Raw genomic sequence first — 20,401 nt, forward strand, 5'->3', positions numbered from 1 at the left:
GCGGGATCACAGCCGAGCACCAATCAGAACTGAGGGCTGAAAGGGAAGGCGGGAGGGATTGGCCCGGCGAGTTAGAGGAGGGGAATAGGGAAAAACAACCAATCGTAAGTCTGGACGCAGAGGTGAGGGCGGGTTTTTGGCCATAGCAACCAATCATCTGTAGATTGAGATGGTCCAGCGAATCACATTTCGCGTTCTTCAGGTCGAGCCAATCGCATGCGGAGCGGTTGAGCGTCACCCAATGGGGACGCGCTAAGGGAACAAAAGGGGCATTCCAAGCCGCCGGCCCCTTTTTTTCCCTCAGCCCAATTTCACATGACGCAACGGTTGGAGGAAGCGGTTCGCGAGCCGTAGCCGCCGCCGCCGCCATTTTGTGAGCGTTGAGACTTGAGCCGGCGGCGGTCGGAAGCGCATCGGCGATACGGACGGCATTAGCAGCGCCATTAGCAGCCAGGATGCGGTAGAGGAGCCCAGCGGCAGCCGGAGGGGGGGAAGCGTCGCTCGGCGGCGGAGGCAGGGGAATCGCGGGGAGGGGGCCGTCGGTCGGTGGGTCGGGTCCTGGTGCGGGCCCCGGTCGGAGGAACATGTCGGCCCCGGAGAGCAGCGCTGGTAGCAGCGAGGCCCGGGAGGACGCGTGCCGCGATTACCAGTCATCGTTGGAGGACCTGACGTTCAACAGCAAACCTCACATCAACATGCTGACCATCCTGGCCGAGGAGAACGTGCCCTTCGCCAAGGACATCGTCTCCCTGATCGAGGCGCAAATCGCCAAGGTTTTTATATTCAACCGCCTACTACTCCTACCTATACTGCTGGGGGGACCGGCCGGGGTCAGGAGAAAGGGCTGAGGGACGGAGGAGGCAGGGAGAGAAGGAGGGCCCCAGAGAGGGAGGCAGCGGGGCCGAGGCTGGTGGCTGGGAGGGGGAGGGCAGGGGAGCAGGGCTCGGGGCTTGGAGGCGAGGTGCTCCCAGGGTCAGAGATGGCCATGGGGGGAGCAGGGAGAGCTGAGGGAGGGGGGGTGGGGGCAGCAGGCCCGGGGGTCGCCGTTGGGAGCAAAGCGGAGGACAGCGTGGCTCGGCAGGGAGCACGGCCCTCCCCTAAGCGCCCTTTTCCCCCTCCCTTCCTGGCCAGGCTGAGGGCTGCCCCTTATTCCCACACCCCGTAGGGAACAGGGGACCCGAGGGCACCCGGACGGGTTGGGGTCCCTTGGGTTCGGTAACAGATGCAACATGGCGGCCCGGCCGTGACTGGGCAGAGCCTCGCCCTTGGAACTGGGTTTTCCCCTTTAAACTGGTGTCGAAACCGTTGAATTTAGCGATTTCTAACGTAGATAACGATTTTATAAGTCTCGTTAGCGAGAGCCTGACCTTGTGGAGGTTTGTTTTGTTTTTTCCCCCCCCCCCCCCAATTTATATCTTGGTAGCGTGAAGGAATATAAATAAGATTGAGTTTATAGCACGAAAATCGTCCGCTTTAGAAAGGCTAAGTATAATGATTTATTTTAAAGTATCGTTTGTAGTTTGAAAGATAAGGTTATTTTCCCAGTGTGGTCCCCGTGAGATATTAACTGGAGGAGTAAGGGGGGGGGGGGGGGGGGCTGATCTTGCAGGGAAGTTTTGAGGTGAAAGGCGATTATCTGCTCTGAGTAGGGAAGTGTGTGTGTTGCTGGTCGGGTGATTCTTGTGTTTTCTGCTTAGAGAAAGCTATGTGGGCTTGGGGTAACCCGTTTGGCTTGCAGGTGGCTGTTTGCCCTAAGTAAAGCGAGTGCTGTGTTATCTTCACGTGTCTTGGCTAGTGAGGTTGATTTGGTGAGGATGGGAAGAAGAAATTCTCCCCGACTGTGTAGAAAAGCCTGTAGGATCCTAACATGGCGTCTGAAAGGCACGTGATAGAAAAGGAAGGGAAAGAGGAGGCTCCCTCTGAGCCCAACCCAGGCAGTTGCTGACATCAGTCAGCCGCAGCACATGGATGGGGGCGGGGTGGGGGGTTACTGTACCTTTCTATTGCAGCTTTCTGTAAGAAAAGGGTTATTTCTTCAATCCACCGTGTGTTCTTGCCAGTCACCCCTTCCCCATTGTCTCCCTTGCGCCCTCTAATACCAGGCTCCCTCTAATATAGGCCTTTTTTTTTTCCCCCCTTTGGCTTTAAATCGCTGTTTATAATGGTGAGAATTGTATTGTCTTAATGCTGGGGAGGGAAAGATCTCTTTACATTATTTAATCTGTCTTTCTACCAATGCAGGATGGCTCTTTAGCGTTCCACAGACCTCTTCCAGTCTAGTTTTAAATGCTACCAGTGGCCAAGTTTTGCCATTCCTTGGGGAGGTGACGTCATATTCGAATAGATCTCACCATTATATCTCCTAAAGGGCAGTGGTGGATGTATATAACTTGTGATAAATATCAATGCTGTCAAATTTCTTCATTTCTGGGTGTTTTAGAGCCTGCCCTGAAGTGTGTTTTTAATTTTTTTTTTTTCCTTCTTCTTTTGCAAGCTGTCTTTAATCTTGTATCAATGGTTAGTTTTGCCTTAGTTACTATTTGTGACTGTGGTTTATTCAAGGCAAGTTTTCTTAGTTGTTTTTTTTGGGGGAAGTGCTCTCCTTTGCTTAAGCCACTTTTAAAAAGTGTTGCCTGGAGACAGTTTTGTTTAGTGTAAAACTGGAGTGCTCTGCTTTACGATTGAATAAATGGCTCTGAAATGTGTGACTGCTATGATAAAAAAAATATGTAAATAAAAAGTGTGAAATATGTATTTGTCTTTTTATTTACCATTGTATAGTGCAGAGTTTGTTTCTGAGACCCATTTTGTGTACAAAGTTGTTTTTTTAAAGTCTTTTTTTCTTTGCAAGTTTGTGACTCGGGGTTTGATTATGGTTTGATTTTCAGTTGTTTTTTTTTTTTTGAAGTTTTTTTTTTTAGGAAACTAATAAAAAAAAACCAAAGCCACACATTTCCAACAATAGCTTTCATACGTTATTTGAAAGAAGAGTGGGAATTCTGTGGTGATGAGCTCAGCGTTAGCATTCTGTGTGTTCTGGTGGTATGCGGAGCCTCCCTGCTGTTGGTTTAGCTCTGTGTGGGTCTCTTTCTTTGCTAGGGGGTACTGTGTAGATCGCCTGAAAACAAGAGGTTCAAATCTGGGATTCCCTTTGTGTGGTTATTGGAACGTGGGCTAGAGAACATAATAAACATTACCAAAAAATGAAGACTTAAATAACCCAACTCTTTTGAAGTCACGGTTCTTAGACTGTGCCACCTGAGTAGCTGATGTTGGAAGGAGGGCACTGCTAAACTAATGCTGTCACATTTTGAAGTAGGCGTCCTTAATTTCTGTGTGATTACTCCTAACTACTCCCAAGCACATGAAGTTGTTAAACTTGTTACAGTGCCTTTGCTATTAAATGAATCCTCTGGCATCTCCAACTTGAATCTTAGCTGTGTTATAGTGAGCTACTTCCATTCCTCGGTGAAATGGAAGAGTGTAGCGTGCTCTGCTAGTAGCTCTTGGGCGCTTGTGCTGCTGAGACAGCTCTTTGTTACCCTGAAAGCTGACTTAGAAGGTCAGAAACTGTACACGATCCTTTTCTATATAAAGGAAAGCATTCACAATGTAGAGTAGCGTTTTTAATGTGCCTTTGTGTAGGCTGCATTAAAGAACTAACCAATATTTCACGGACATGTTAATATTAAGCAGCTTCACATCCATTTTTTAATCTAAGCTGGAGAGATGCCCCTATTCTAACACTTGCATATTAGCTTCTTTACAGCCCGCTATTAGGTCATAAGTTTAGCACTCAAACTAGGTAGTACAAGTGCTGTAAACAATACTTTCAACATGTTGCGATTAGTTCTAGCTTAGCTGTGCACTTTTCTGTCTTTTCATGTACAAAATACATCAGCTGCCTGCATTTACCTTTTTTTTCTATGCTCAGAGGCAGTGACACCCTCCCCTCCCCATTAACAAGAGACTGTCCTTTTCGGTGTTGAGTTTTGGGTCACGGTCAATTAATATACACCTAAAAGTGAGGATACTTGATTTACCCATATAAAAGCTTTGTTGACTCGGTGCCCTTCTGTGAACCACTTCAATGGGGAAGGATTTAAATCTAAAACTGTAAAGCAAAAGTGATTCCAGACACTTATCTGGACAATGGGGCTGTGAAGTGAGGTGGTGCTGATCATCGTAGGATCCTGTCCTGTTTAAAAAGAACAATGAAGTTACTCTGATTTCATGCTGAGTTACCAGATGGTGAATGGGACTTAAAACTATTATGAGTTGGATGTTCCTGTCTAAGGGCATGTCGGTCAGCACGGAGCTTGTGGTGGTGTCTTTCACCTTGTTCTCTTCAGCTGTTTGCTCACTGATGCTTTCTGGAACTTTGTTGTGCCTTCTGCTGATGAAAGCCAGTGGTGGGCATTAAAAGCACCTTGATTGGGGCCCGGTATATCTTTTTCCTGCATTGGAAGTTGTAGCTGGCCACCATCCATGCTTCTGTTTCACAGACTTGCTACAAGTTTTGAATGTGGATTTAAAACCAACAAAAAAAAGACTTCTCAAGCTGCCACTTGTAGCAAAGATGTATCCTGAGTGTGAAGACTCCCCTGCTGTGGAAATTGTGCTTGTGATTCCTGAGCTTTCCTGTCTGTACCCAGTCGACTTGGTGATTGGGTTTGGTCTGGATTTAGGACTTGGTCTTCGCATCCAGCTGACAAGTGCCAACAGAGACTGGGACTGCTTGCTCCGTTCCCTTGGATTACAGTGATATAGTTGTGACCTTTTCTGCGTGTGGCTTGTGAAAGGACTGTGATGTTCAACGTATAATCTGCTACTACCGAAGTTCTCTAACCCGGGCTGTTCGCAGGAAGTCTGATTTGTGTTCTGTGAGATGGAGAAAAGCAGCATTCGGGAGGTCCAAGTGATAAACTATTTTTTAGAAGTTCCTTGAAGTGCTAGCGATGGCTTCCTGCTCATTTCAAGTTACTTTCTCCAGTGGGTTTTGAAAGGCTGCACTCAGTACACTAGCAGTAATACTGTCTTGTGGGCTTCTTTTTTCTTTTCTTTTTTTTTTTTTTTTCCTTTTTTCACCCCAAAGCTTTGAGACAAACAGGATTAACCCAAGGTTGTTCCTTTTCTCTGTGGTAGACCCACTGCATTATACTTTGAACTGAGCATTGATTTTCCAGATTTAAGTTTTTAAGTTTTTGTATAAACCAAAACCAAAATCCCAAGCAAATCCCTTGGTGTTGATAGTGGCAACCCAAAAGAGAGGTCTGTATTTCTGGGATTGGTAATCCCTTTATATATAGCTTAACGTATGTCTTTGTTGTACTAAACTTCTCAGTTTCTTCTTATTACTCCAGGCTCCTGCGTCAGAGAAGCTTCCTGTTATGTACCTTATGGATTCCATTGTCAAGAATGTTGGAAGAGAGTATCTTACTGCATTTACTAAAAACCTAGTTGCAACATTTATTTGTGTATTTGAAAAGGTATATATACACTTTCAGAAAAGTTCTGTATTTAAGCAAAGTTGTTCCTGGTAAAATAAATACATGCTCTCAGCTTTGGGTTTTCTTGGGTACCGAACCAGAAGAACTAATTGCTTTTTATGAATGGCAAATACTGTATCTATAATGTGGAAGGGCATTCCTGCTGTTGTCAAGCCTGTGACTTAAGTTCGTAGAACAGTTAATTATGAATTGCTGATTTATTTTTTTAAGGAAGTAGTTAGTCTTGGTGTCAGGAATATACTGAGAATCAGTTTCTTAGAGGTTTTCTGAGCTCTCTGAGTTAGATTTGTCTGATTCACTTAATTTTTGATGTGAAAAATGGGTACTTAAATTGCAACAAATACCACTAGCAGCTGATATTCTTCAAGTGGTCTGTGATTAAAAAATATGATGGGCGAGGGGGGGAGGTTGTGAGAGTATATTATTGCTTTGTTACGTTAAAGATACCCGTTTTAATTTCATTCAGTGTTGAAAATTGCTGCCAAATATATTCACATTTTTGTTCCTAAGTCTTTAAACCCAGTGAAGTAATTGTGCTAATTCCTCAATGAGAATGGCAAATCCAAGTCCGGCTTTTGAAAGACTGGACTTGAATGGGTTTAAGTTGAACCTGAAATGGGTAATTTCTGTGGTTTCCTGTATGCCCTAACAAAGTGGCACTGCATCTGAATGAGATGAGTGGAGCTTTGGTCTATTTGTTATTGCATAGCAGCGAGGATCTGTGATCCCAGAATGTTTTATATCTGTTTTTCAGGTGTACAATGAGTGACTAAATAAGGGATAGATTGTAATAATGAGCTCAGAGATATTGAACTCCTTTGTGTAGAGTAGATAGGCAGGCATTTATTTATTTTTCCAATATTGGTTTGTGTTCTTTCACAGAGTTGCATTTAAACTTGCAGCTGAAGCTCTGGGTAATTCATTTGCTGAGTTTTGTAGTTAACTGTCCAATAAGCTAACTAGAACTATTAAATTTATATTAAATATGTAAAGTGTCAGTCACTTTAGATAACTCATGATATTGCAAGATGAAATTCTCACCCTGACATTGCTAGAGATTCTGTTTTATCAGTACATGATCGCGGAAGGTATCTTTAAACACTTAGCGATGTCAAACTGGCTCAGTCATGGCAGCAGTGAACTTGATACCCTCACACTGAAAGTTGTGTAGAGGCACCTCCCACCCGTACTAGCTAAGTATGAGTTACTTTTATTGAAGTTCCTGCCCTCTTTTTCAAAGAACTTCTGAACTTTCTGGACAACGTGTCTTACTGTGACACCTAAAATAAAACTGTAGCCCAAAAAAGGTCAAAAAGCCAAAAAAAAGGGTCATTGTGTAATGGTTGAGTTAGCATGTTCACAGTAGGGCAGCTGCGGGTATTTTTGTCAGCAGATGTTTTCCATTTGTTTAAATGAACTACTTGAGTTATGAGATGAATTGAATTTTTTCTTTAATGTTTTGAGCTTAACTGCTACATCTGATTGCAAAGAGAAAATGGGTTGTAGCACTATTAGTACGCTTGATTTATGGGTCTGATTTTGAGTTGAACTGAAATGTACTTGAGTTCGTTTTGACTCATACATCTTTTGTTGGATTTATTAGGGGAAAAAAAACTTCAGTGATTAAACAGCTCAACAAAACACTTTCTCTGTTCAGAAAGTTTGTTGTTCTCTGATTTGGTTGTTGTTGCTGTGTGCCACTCAGCACGAACATTTGAGTTACTGTATCGTTTCAGAGGCATTTTCTTTGGATATTTTTGTCGCTGTATTTTTTTTGACAGAAATTGGCCAAGTAAAATGAGAATTTTGGTAATGGAAAAGCTGAAAGAAAATTCTCAGAGAACGGTAATACACAATAAAACCTTCACATGTCCACATTTGAACTTCTGTTACCGATTCTGTTGGTGTAGATGTATCAATCTACACCACTTACAAGTTCTTTGTAGCCAGTTCGTTGTGTTAAAATGATAACTTTGGTAAGAATATAAAGCATATGAGATCTTAAGTTCTACAGAAAAGTATAAGTTGTTTTATATTAACTTAACAAGCCATAGAATTGTTTTATTGTTTTAGGTGGATGAAAATACTAGGAAAAGTTTATTTAAATTACGCTCCACATGGGACGATATTTTTCCTTTGAAGAAACTGTATGCACTTGACGTCAGAGTCAACTCATTAGATCCTGCTTGGCCAATTAAACCTCTGCCCCCAAATGTGAATACTTCTAGCATCCATGTGAATCCTAAGTTTTTAAATAAATCGGTAAGTCTCTATACCTACTGTATGAACAGATGGCAGTACGTGTTGTTTTTGTTGCTTGTATGCTGCTTTTGACAAACGTAGTGTGATAAGAATAAAGCATCTGATCTCTGGAGACAGGCAAGAGGAATTTATGGACTCAGTATTTAAGGGGCTTATTGTAAGTATTTATAACTTGAATTCTAGATTTCCAAACATTTATGTTAAATGGCATATTCTGTCGTGGTGGCACAGTTAATCCTATGACAGTAGGCAATTCCTAGAGGAGCAGAAATTGTTTTGTTTGTATTTTGCATAAAAAATGCAGTCATTAACTTGTGCAAGCTAAGTCCCAGTTTTGTATCACACTAGCAGTTAAGAGAGATGGAGTTAGCTGGATCCATTAAGATGTTGAATGTAACCTTATGTTCTATTTTTAGCCAGAGGAATCTACTGCATCTACCTCTGCTGTCACTTCTGGTGCCTCTACTCCTCCAGCTGTTCCAGAAATACAAAAGAATTTGACACAGGAGCAACTGATAAGGCAGCAATTGCTTGCGAAGCAAAAACAGTTGTTAGAACTTCAGCAAAAAAAGTTAGAGCTGGAGTTGGAACAGACTAAAGCACAGTTGGTGAGTAGGATAGTTGGTGAATGGTCCATAGTTCGGTCTCACTTTGTTTGGTCGTACCTTAGCGTCTATACTGGTATTGCAGTTACGTTTAGACAAGAGGAGCTGTTTTAGGACTAGAGTAGTGCAAGTTGATCTGGTCCTCTAGACCAGTAGTTGTTACATAAAAACCTTAAAGATTACATTCAGAACAGGTTAAAAAAGGTTTGTGGTCTTTTGTTCTCACCTTGAAAATTATGTCTGCCTGTGATGCGTCTTCCACCTCTTTCTGTGGCTCACCATAAAAAAGGCTTTTTTGAATACATTTGCGCTTAGAAAATTGAGTATTTCCATAAGGAACGGGGAATCCTGATTGTTGGAAGTGTCAGGGCAGTTTCTGTCCTCATTACGTCAGGTTGGTTTGATGTCACAATCTGAGGGTGGTGGCTGTCACAATCTGAAGGCAGTGGCAGTTAAACCTGTTTTGTTTTTACATTCATAATTGAAAGTCATCTTGTGTTGAAAGTTGATGATACTAAAGTGAAACATCGTAGAAGTGTAGAAATGAAAATATATAAACATGCTTGGCCGTTTAGTTGTCTTGGAAATGAGGAATGTATAGAAAAACTAAAGCTGTGTTGAGGTGTGCTTACGTTGATTTTTTTTGCTGTGTTGACCTTGTAGCATTGACTTTGTACTTGATCTTCGCCTTTTGTGTTGGTACTATGTTATTTTAATTGCTGCGATGAGGAATGAATGGGTCATTTTCAGTTAAATGGATTACTCTCATAACTACTTCAAAACATTTCTATTTTCAGCTTTGTTTTCAAAACAGATCACGATCATCTCTGTGCAGGTGTTGTATCACACAGATTAATGTTAGGTTTTTTTTTTTCTTGTCACCTTATTTCAGGCTGTTTCTCTTAGTGTTCAGCAAGGATCATCTTCTATACCTTCAGTTCCAGCGCCTTCCAAGCCACATGTGTCCCAGACACCTCACATGGCCGTTAAGACACCTACTCAGGCTTCGTTGCAGTCTGAGAAGATCAAACCATCCCCAAGTCCTCCACTTCACGATGTCAAAATAGTAAATAGGGATCCTCGACTTAATAGAATGTCACAACATTCTTCTCATGCTAAAGATCAGTCCCATAGGAAAGAATTTCCTCCAAGCGCATCTGGTCAGCCTGATACCAAGGCGAGCAAAACATCCCAGTCTGAAAAACAAAGCTCAACAAAACCAGAGAAAATGAAAGCAGGTGAAAAACCACAAAAGAAAGAACCTGATCAGTTGGAAACGAAGTCTAAATCTCCATCTCCTTTGAAAAACAAGCTTCCCAATACTAAAGATAATAAAACCCAAGAATCTGAAAGCACAAAAGTATCTGAAATGAGTAAACGGGATCCAAGACTGAAAAAACATCTTCAAGAAAAGCCAGAGAGCAAAGGGGATGAGGTGAAAGAAAAGAGGAGAAGTACAGAGAAAAAAGAAAAAGATGAGCATAAGACATCTGAGCATAGACCAGTAGGCAGCAGGAATAAAACAATTAATGGTGTTGTCCAGAAACAAGACGTGACTACAGAAGAATCAGAAAAACAGGGTGGAAAACAAGGGAGATCCAGTAATAGAAAACGGTCACGATCCCGTTCTCCTAAGTCACGGTCGCCATCTACACATTCTCCAAAACGAAGAGAGAGGAGATCACCCAAAAGAAGACTCAGGAGTTTATCTCCCACTTCTTCAACTCCTAAAATTGGAAAGATACGCCAGATCAGCGCTAAACAGTCTCATGCTGAAGAAGCCTCACAAGGGGCAAGAGATGAAAGAAATTCTAATAAGCGAAATGTTAAACAAGAGGTGCGAGATCCGAGGAGGGTGAAAAAAAGCCAAGAAGACAGGCCCCAAGAAACAGCAAGCCAGCATTCTACAAAAGGTTCTCCTGATCCAAAGGAGAATGCAGAGAATTGGCAGGGATCCAAAGCAGGCAAGAGGTGGAAACCCGGTTGGGAGGAAAATAAAAAGTAAGTTACCATATTTCAAACAAATTCTCTCTGAAGTAAGTGGAAATTCTGCTCTTGGCTGAAGTACAGTTAGGTTTGGGGGGAAACATTCAGACAGCCCATGTTGACAGAAGTTCTTGATTGAGATTCATAATTTGCTTGTAGTGAAAAATGGCAATTATGCATACTTTCTAAATCAATAGTGATGTTTTACCATGATTGGTTCTGATAGAGATGTAATTAATATGTCCTGAATAAAGAACTAACTTGTGTTTTAAACGTGTTCCTATTCTCAGCTCTCAGCAGACTGAAGAACACCAAGCAGTTGGTAAATCCCCTCACCAACGACACCGAGAAAACTGGCCTGCTGCTAAAGGAATTCTGTCACCCCGAGCACCGAAACAGCAACACCGGTTAAGTGTGGATGCCAATTTGCAAATTCCTAAAGAACTGACGTCTGCAAGCAAGAGAGAATTACTTAAAAAGGTAATACTGATTGATTGTCTTTGTAGAGGTGTCTTGGATATTGTTGTGCTTTGCTTTTTTTCTTAGAAATCCAAACTTTATGTTACAGGCCAATGACCGCTTAGCATCTGGTGAAATAACACAAGACGAGTTCCTTGTGGTAGCTCATCAGATTCGACAGCTGTTCCAGTACCAGGAAGGAAAGCACAGATGTAATGTGTGGGATAGCCCTACAGATGAAAAAGGCTCTTTGAAAAGGAAGCCTCTTCTGTCGGATGCGGAGTTAACATACTATGAGCATAAGGCTAAACTGAAGAGAACACAAGTTCAGCATTCATTGTCAAGACTTGATCTCTTGGATCCTGATGATATTTTGGATTATCATGTACCTGACGCGTTGCTCTCTGTGGACTGTGAGCAAGCAAAAGCAAAGCGTGGAGTGCAGTTTGAAAGAAAAGAACCCTTTGGAGAAAGATCAAGACGGCACTCTCCTGTAAGTGGCACCAGCAGACCCTTTGCTGATAACCTTTCACCTCTGGAGGGTCGACGAAGGCTTGAGGAACCAAATGCTACTAAAGGAGGAAGAGGTTCGAAAAACTTCGACCCTTATGACAACTGGGGAGAATCAGATGAATTCAGAGATGCTCTCAGGCAGCAGGGAAAAGGTACAGCAGAATTCCAGAAGATCGATGGTGATGCAGTCTGTAGGTTTGATAACCGTGAAGAAAGACAGCTGCTTGGGAAATCTGGTATGTATTTTTACCTTATTTTACAGATGTCAAGTAATTTGCAATCTTTTTTGCAAGTAGTTATCATTGAGTTGTAGGAGATGCATAGTCCAACCCCCCAGTACTAAAGCAAGTACCCTAGAGTAGGAAAGTGTCTGGGCAGATTATGATTAACTCTGGAGAAGGAAAACCTTTCAGGGCAGCTTGTTCCAGTGCTCTTTAAAAGTGAAGTGTTTTGTCTTTTTCCTTTATGTTTTTATGGAACTTTGTGTTACAGTTTGATTCCCATTGCACCTTATCTTGTTGCTGAGCACTGCTGAAAAGAGCCTGACCCCTTATATTATCCCCTTGACCTGCTGGCCATGCTCTTTTTAATGCACTCTAGGTTTATCATTGGTCTTGTTGGCCACAAGGGCCTACTGTTGATACATGGTCAACCTTTTGTCCACCAGGACACCTAGGTCCTTCTCTGCACAGTGCCTTATCTTCTTTTATTTTCTCCTCTTTCAGGTGTTCGAGAGGAACCAAGATCACCATTCAATGAACGTTTCAAAAGAGCTAGATACGAAGATCCAGATAAAGAACCATTTCCAGACAGTCCAGGGTCAAGATTTGGAGGCATAGAAGCAAAGCCGAGAATAAGTGCACTAATGGAAGACAGACCTTTATTTGATGGCTCATCTAGACCATCTGCTGCAAGAGTTGGGGCAGATGGACAAGGAAGTCCTTTTATCGATAGTCCTACTGCTGGTTCAAGTTCTAGAATTGATGGACCAACTGGACAAGCTGCTCTGAGATTTGAGGGCCCTTTGGTGGGGGCAGGTGCTTCTCAGTTTGATGGGCCCCTGGCAGGAGCAGGGGGAGCTGGATCCCTAAGATTTGATGGGCCACCAGGACAGCTGGCAGGGGCTCTCAGGTTTGAAGGACCTCACGGACAGGTTGGTGGGGGAGGTCCTTTGAGGCTTGAGGGACCTCTTGGACCATTGCGGTTTGAGGGGCCTGCAGGCCAGCCTGTTGGTGGTCCTAGATTCGAAGGACCTGGAGTTGGTCTCAGGTTTGAGGGACCCCGTGGTCAGCCTTCAGGTGGTCTCAGGTTTGAGGGACCTCATGGTCAACCTCTGGGGCCTCGAGGTCAGCCAGGAGGTGGTCTCAGGTTTGAGGGAGGACCGCATGGTCAGCCCTTGGGGCCTCACGGTCAAGGTGGTCTCAGGTTTGAGGGTCCGCATTTACAGCCATTGGGGCCCCATGGTCAACCTGGAAGCGGCCTCAGATTTGAGGGGCCACATGGGCAGCCTATGGGGCCACACGGACCATCAGGAGGTGGGCTCAGATTTGAGGGGCCACATGGACCGCCAGGTGTAGGGCCCAGGTTGATTGATGGACCAGTGCACCAGGGCGTTGGTGGACTTAGATTTGATGGTCCTATGGGACGGACCGGTCCGAGATTTGATGGCTGTCATGCTGGCTTTGATGGTCAACCTGGACAACTGTCTCTTTTGCAAAGATTTGATGGAATTCATGGACAGCCCGGCCCAAGATTTGAAAGGGCTCCTGGCCAGCCCGCACAGCCACGATTTGATGCAGCCATACCTCAAAGATTTGATGGCCCTCACCAGCCTGCCTCGAGATTTGACCTGCCCCTTGGCCTTCATGGTTCACGTTTTGAAAATATAGCTAGCCATCCTGCCTCACGATTAGAGATGTCGCCATATGGACAAAGCGGTCCGTTTGTTGACCATCCCGGACAGGGCTACAGCGGACCAGCTCATGGAATGCAGTTCCAAAGGCCTGAAATGTTTGACAGTTCACTAGGACCAAATTTCAGTGGGCCAGCTGGCCCAGGAGCACAGAATTTTGCATTGAGATCCGGACATTACTTTGATGACAAACTTCAAGGTTCACAATACGGAAACTTCAATAATATGTCAATGGGAGGTCATCAGGTAAGAACTGATTCTAGTAAACAATTTACTTAGAGAAGTATTCTTGTGTAGAAAATTAGCAGTTTTTCCTCTAAAAGCATTTTTTTTTGCAGACTAAAAATACCCGTAAGTAGTATCTGGATGATTCAAGGAAAAAGGGGCAGGCATTGCTATTTAAGTCTTTGTTTTTAGAAATTAAAAGCCAGTTCTTTGCAACCATTTTATAGCTGAGGATATTGCACTGACATCAGTATCTTTTATTTGAAAGTGAATTAAGTAATAGGAAGAATGCGATGTTTTCTCTTAAACAAAGCATGTTATCTACAAATCATGACAGATTATTGAAGCGAATATACATAATTAGTTTTTCTGAGAGGTTTAGAATTAAAATGAACCAAAATAATTGCAGTCTTTGGAAACATTCATAAGTTGGGAGTAGTTGAGAAAGATGCAGGCTTTTAAGCTATGGCTTCTGAAGAATGATCACAGCACTGGCAGGCTTTATGGTTTCAGTTGTCCTTGCTATTGCTTGTTGGAAGTGCTCTCTTCTAAAGGAGAAAGTAATTGTAAATCAGTGAAAACAACGTCTGTTCTCCCAGTAGACTGGAGGTTGTAGGGGACATACTACAAGCGTGCTGTTAAAATTGTTCTTCTTTCTGAAGTTTCTTGCAGCTGGCTTGCTGAAAATCCATCTTTCAGGATGTGTTTCATATCATGGGTACAATCTCAGTTATTAGATAAAACCTCATTGTGATCTTGGTGAACGTTTACCAGTTTCTTTTATTATTAGCCCTTTTTTTTTTGGTGAAAAGGATCGCTTTGAAATACTTTAAGTGGAAAATGTGCTTGAAGGATGCGCAAGTAGAAGAAAAGTTTGTACTGAGAAGTGTGTAGAGGTTAATGATGGAATAATTATAAACAAATTGCCTTGCCAAGAATGCTTAAATGCTTAATTTTACAGGTTTCGCACATGTCTGCTCAGACAGGACCTTATGGCCAAGGTCAACAGTATCTACCAAATCCTGGAAGCTTTGTTCAGAACCCTGCAGGTACTGTAATAGTTAACTTCCTTCTGTGTCCTTTGGACTGTTCTCTGTTCATGACCACAAAAATTAGTGCTGTACGGTGATGGTGCAGTGGGTCCTTGTACACTAAAGGTCATCCTTCTCTGTGAGATGGCAGTAGGTGAGGTTTCAGGAGTACTCCAGGAGAAACTCCAGGGGTTTCTTTCAAGCTGTGAGTGCTTTAATTGAGTGGTTTTGGTACCACTGAAACCAATTTCTGGATTGCTTTTCACATAGCAGAAGGGCACCTCAGTTGGCCAGGCTGAATACACATTCCCACTATGTTAATTGTTAGTAATAAAAGTCTTGTATCAAGTTGTAAATGATACAAGTAGATGGATTCTCATGAGATCTTTAAGCACAGAACAAGAAAATACTACGTTTTCCATGGGAATTTCAGTACAAAACAGGTAGATGGCATTTCAAAATACTTACATTACGAAGGAAGTTGTAGGGGAGGAAATGAGGCAAAAGCTACGTATGAGGCAAACTGTAGTGGATGAGTAGACTGAAGTTAAAAATGGAAGTAAAAAGGGGTAGAAGGAAAAGAGTGTTGTGAAATGCTGATGGAGGTGATTTTTTTTATGCTAACCTTTGGTTTCTTTGAGTGTTGTGACCTTATTTCCCCTCTCCTAGGAGGAGCAGTTCCACATTCATATCCCGATAACCACCTTGGTCAGCTCGATGTCAACGAATTGTTTGCTAAACTGTTGTCGACAGGAATCCTCAAACTGTCCAAAACGGATTCCACTTCAGCACGTATGTAGCTTTCATTACATTCTGACTCTCCAGTTTACGCATAGCTGAAGTGTAAAGTGAAGTGTAAGAACTATGTGAACTATTGCATTCTTTTTTCTTAAATGGATCTTTGTCTGTGGGAAACCATTTGGTGTGTGTGATAAAGTGAATTATTAACTTTCTAAATGTATCTTTTAAGCTATTTAGAGCCTCCGTTTCTTTTTTTTTTTTTTTTTTTGGTGCCCCACCTCAATAACTTGTCAGTGATTCTAATCAGATTCCTGTCAGTCTCTGAAATATTTGTCTCTCTAAATACTGAATTTTAGTGCCAGAAGCTTAGATGAAGTAGTGTCATGTTAAATCGCCATTCAGAGTTGCATACTGTCTTTTGTACGCTTTTTAAAGCTATGAGACTGACTCAGCTCTTATGCATGTTCAGGTTAGCGTAGTCAGGTTATATTTATTAGTATTTGAATAAAAATAATATCCAGGAGCACCTTATTTTGTTTTGAAAATGAGCTGAAATTTTGATGAAATTCTTTCTTTTAAAGAAGCGAATGAAACATCGGCGCAGCCAGCTGCTGAAGAGGAGGATGATGACCAGGGTGATCACGATGTCCCAGACCTCACAAACTTTAAAGTTGAAGAACTCAGACAGTGCGTATTGCAGCATGAGCTTACTCTGCACTAGGAATAATGGCATGGTGGTATCTAGGCGGTTAATCCAAGGCGGTTGAGTAGGTGTGATATAACAATGCTAGTGTGTTCGCTGTGAGTAGTTCATGCTTATTTGAATGCTTTTTAATGTACTTACATGAATGCTTTGACTGTCACATGCTTTAACCTTATAGGACAATCATGCTTTTCTTCTACTCCTGAGGTCACTTGAAACAACTTACTGAGAAACTCCCCATTTCTTTCCAAAGAAGTGTTAACTTCTTTTTGTTTTTCTAGGCGTTATGATAGTGTTATAAATCGACTGTACACTGGAATTCAGTGCTACTCGTGTGGAATGAGATTCACTACTTCACAGACAGACGTTTATGCAGACCATTTAGATTGGCACTATCGCCAGAACCGTTCGGAAAAAGACGTTAGCCGAAAAATTACACACAGAAGGTGGTACTACAGCGTAACGGTGAGCAATGCAGGACGTGGGCTCGTTAATTAGGGCTGGGTTTGGTGTTTCACATACATGGAGTGGGATTGAGATTGAAGTATTACCATTGGAGTTTGGTGATCAGTGATGTATGAAAACTACTTGATATATCAGACATACTTGCCAAAAGAAAAGGCTGTTATGTGGTGAACAATAAGCAGCTTGGAGTACTGCTTTGGTTGGACTAAGAATGAAATGAAAGTTGAAGTATAATGGCCTTTCACAGACTGTTTCAGTTTAACGAACTAAGGCTGATTATATCTGTTACTTCTGGGATTCCGTTTTTCTTTTTTTTTTTTTTCAAACGTATTTTTAACCATTTCTGGCTGTTTGTGATTGTGAATAAATACTTGTCCTTAGGATTGGATTGAGTTTGAAGAAATAGCCGACCTAGAGGAGCGTGCAAAAAGCCAGTTCTTTGAAAAAGCTCATGAAGAAGTTGTACTGAAGACACAGGAAGCTGCAAAAGAAAAGCAGTTTCAGAGTGTGCCTGCTGGACCAGCTGGAGCAGTTGAGGTGAGTTCCAGTTTGCCTGCTGTAACCCATATGGTCTGTAAGTAGACTCAAGTCTTGTGCCTTGTTCTCAGAGGTTGCTGTTTATTTTGCAGAGAAGTGTGAAGGGTGTTAATGCTTTGTGCAGTTCTGACTCTAACTCAGAGCTGAGTTTTGGAAGATGCCATGAAATAAACTAAATCCCTGCACCAGATTGTCTTAATTGACAGTAAAACAGCATTAGATTGTTACAGAGTGTCTTGCTGAGACTTCCTTGTTAAAGGGACAAAACTTAACTTTTTCAAGTGACAAATGTTGTTGCTCATTCTACCAACTGTACTCAAATAATTTCTATTAATATTTTCTTAAAGATATTTTGGAAGCGTGGAGGTAAAATGTTGTAGTTTTCGTGTTGTTATCTTAATGTATATATATATGTGACTGTTACTAGCCAAGTTCTTGATGTTGGTGTTCAGTAATGGCTTTAATAACACCATGTATCTATCATGTTACTTCGATAACTTTCAGAGGTGTGAAATCTGCCGGGAGCAGTTTGAGCAGTACTGGGATGAGGAAGAGGAAGAGTGGCACCTAAAGAATGCTATCAGAATGCATGAGAAGGTAATCCAATCTTGTTACGTGGCACTCACTTATATTAAAAAGCAAAACAAAAGCATAAGAGAAGAATTACAGAAATAGACCACAGTGACCCATCTTTTCTGAAGGACTCCCCTGTTAGTTTTCCTGCTTCCAGGTGTATAAATATCTCAACCTTTGGACATGCTTGAAATCCTGGGATCATTAGTACAGGCTCAGTAGGCTTCCCTCATAATATGTTGCTAAAAGATAAACGAAGGTGATCTTCTCTACTTAGCATTGTTGAGTCTGCCTGGATTACTGGGTCCACTTCTGGGCCCATCATTACAAGAGAGACCGTGCTGGAAAGAGCCCAGTGGTGAAGCCTGTCCCTCTTTGGAGGCCTTCAAAAGCCAAAGGATGTGGTGCTGGGCAGCTCGGCTCCAGATGTTCCTTCCACCCATTCTGTTCTGTGAATGTTCTGTGAGTGTGGGTGTTGGTTTTGGTCCAGTTATTTCCCTATGCTAAACAAGGTTTTTATATGATGGCTTTTCCTAACTAAGCATACACCAGATATCTTCCCAGTCACATTTGACACCATACTTGTTCTACACATTGTTGTCCTGGAGGAATAGTGTGATTTGGATTTGTTCTGTTTATGACTGACTGGTGCTTTTACTGTATCCCTAATGTATTTAAATGGTTAACAATTATTTTCCAGATTTACCATCCATCCTGCTATGAAGATTACCAAAACGTAAGAAAACCTTTACTTTCATATATATTTTTAACTATTTTGCTTTCAGTTTGTTTGCTTGATTGCTGTCTTTATATAGAGCAGGTCTGCAGAATCAGTTCCTCTTGCATGTGCCTAGGCAAAGAATCAGAGGGAATGCCTTGGGAATGGCAAGTTTATAATGTATAGTTAGAGTTAGCTATGATGTATCCATGACAGCTTTTGTGTCATATAGGTGAGACTAAAGTGAAGCCATTATGATTTTATTGTTAACACATTTAATCTTAGGAATTTTAAGAAATTGAGAAAATAAGTGTTAGTATATGTTAAATTTGTTATGACTTAGGAGCTAACAGTTCCTTTTGGGGGTGGGGTGGGGGAATAGTTGGGAATATTTTACAGTAACATATTAAGCATTTCATCGCTGTGAGGATAATACCGTTTGAAAGTAATTATGGAAAAGTAATGCTATGATATAGTAACTTTGTATTATTAGATAAAGTAGAAAGTAATAAGTGGAAGTTTGGATTTTGAGTGCTCTGCTGCCCACGTGTTTGCGCTTTGAAAGAGACAGAAAGGAGAAAGGAAGGTAAAAAAAAAATGGTTGTTTGAACAATGTGTTAATGCTGTGTGAATGTTTGTTTTATAGACATCATCATTTGATTGCACACCCTCTCCCAGCAAGACCCCTGTAGAAAATCCCCTAAATATTATGTTGAACATTGTTAAACAGGAAACGGATGAGTCCTGTGACTCACCTCAAGTGAAAGAAGAACCTGATGACACCCCTGCTGCCTGTGCAGAAGAGAGCACACCTGCCTCTATAGATATTAAAACAGAACCAGATGAGTCTGTTTAGAATGAGGTTTGATTTTTTTTACAGAAGAGCTCCTGTGTTAATTCTGGAAAGCAGATACTTTTTATAGGAAATAAAAACATTCAAATTGAGGCAGGGCCTCAGCGACTGTTTCGTTAATAAATACATTTTTGTATTTAAATTTCTTATTGCCTGCACTGTTTCAGGTGTCATTGTGTGAAAATTCTGTAGATGCGTGAAAATTTAATGGAATGAAATTGTATATGTAAAAAATGTACAATTTTCACTTGTGGAAATGTAAATTATAAATAAAACCTATTTTTGCTATATATGGGGAGTGTAATGTTTATGCACACCATCAAACAAAGACAGCGTTTCTGTACTTTTTTCAGTTTAAATGGAAATAAAAAGACCTCAGTTTTAAACCTGTTGCTGAATCAGATTCAGAAAAGTGAAAGCAAGCAACTTCAGTTATTTCATAAGCGGGTGATCAAGGGAAGCAATGCTGGGACTTCTCAAGACAAAATCCTAGATTTCTTCTTAACCTTAACAATCTTTTACATATCCAGATGTTTAAAAAGTAACCATAAGACTGTTCTGGGTAGAAATGCCAGAATTTAACAAAGCAACCAGTGTTGCTCAGTTGTGAACACAAGTGCCAACAGACCATTAACAAACTAGGATGCCTGGTAGCTGAGACATCTTCAATGATATATTTTCCCATTAGTCACACATAAGAATTTAATACAGCTGGACAAACTTTTCTTTACAGGGGGGTATGAATCTAAGAATGCTCATTTGAAGTTTTTTTTTTTTATTATTTTTTATTTTAAATTTTTTGTTGCTTATGACTGAATTTAGGTGATAAACCGGATATCCTGAGATGTTAATATTTCTGAAATGTAATAAATAAAATTGAAGCATATGTTTGTGTCAGTCTCTTTCTTTCTGTAGGGGGTTTGTGTGGTTGGGTGTGTTTGTGGGATGGGCAGTAAACTGCATAGGTATGTATGCATGGAAGTGTAAGTATGCATAAGTCATAGGGTGTTTGTCTTGGGATAAACATGCATTTTGCCAGGTGTAGGGGTGGATTTCATCTAAAAGTCAGAGGAAATGTCACTGTCTTAGGATAGATTGCTCTTGCAAGGTCGGGTACTCAGAAAATCCAAATTCATCCCAGTGTGTGTTGTAAGTATCAACTGTGAACTTTGACGCTGCTGTTGGTTGCGATGTTTCCCATCTTCACAACCAGACCTCAAGCAATAACCCACACATTTATGTAAGGCTGCAGTGAGAGGTTGGATATAGAGAAAATCCGGTCTAAAAGCAGTGATGCATTGGCACAGG

The 20,401-nt window shown here is 41.6% G+C and overlaps 1 protein-coding gene across 5 annotated transcripts; it reads left to right on the forward strand.

Annotated features, from left to right (window-relative positions):
• The first annotated feature begins 281 nt into the window (after positions 1-281).
• PCF11 (PCF11 cleavage and polyadenylation factor subunit) lies at positions 282-19,979 on the forward strand. Of its 5 annotated transcripts, none has more exons than XM_085536489.1 (16): positions 282-773; positions 5,364-5,489; positions 7,584-7,772; positions 8,189-8,380; positions 9,270-10,378; positions 10,654-10,843; positions 10,932-11,571; positions 12,061-13,493; positions 14,434-14,521; positions 15,173-15,295; positions 15,826-15,931; positions 16,229-16,412; positions 16,794-16,949; positions 17,454-17,546; positions 18,223-18,258; positions 18,887-19,979. In XM_085536489.1, the coding sequence occupies exons 1-16, from the start codon at positions 585-587 to the stop codon at positions 19,094-19,096; spliced, it is 5,064 nt and encodes a 1,687-aa protein (XP_085392615.1). In that variant the 5' UTR covers positions 282-584; the 3' UTR covers positions 19,097-19,979. The 5 variants fall into 5 exon arrangements, with proteins under 5 accessions (XP_085392615.1, XP_085392616.1, XP_085392618.1 ...); XM_085536490.1 differs by having other exon boundaries at positions 15,829-15,931; XM_085536492.1 differs by lacking the exons at positions 18,223-18,258; positions 18,887-19,979 and adding an exon at positions 17,800-17,935.
• Positions 19,980-20,401: the final 422 nt, after the last annotated feature.

This window comes from Coturnix japonica, chromosome 1, assembly GCF_054131305.1.
Source record: "Coturnix japonica strain WE chromosome 1, WE-NBRP24, whole genome shotgun sequence".
In the NCBI taxonomy this organism is placed as follows: Eukaryota; Metazoa; Chordata; class Aves; order Galliformes; family Phasianidae; genus Coturnix; species Coturnix japonica.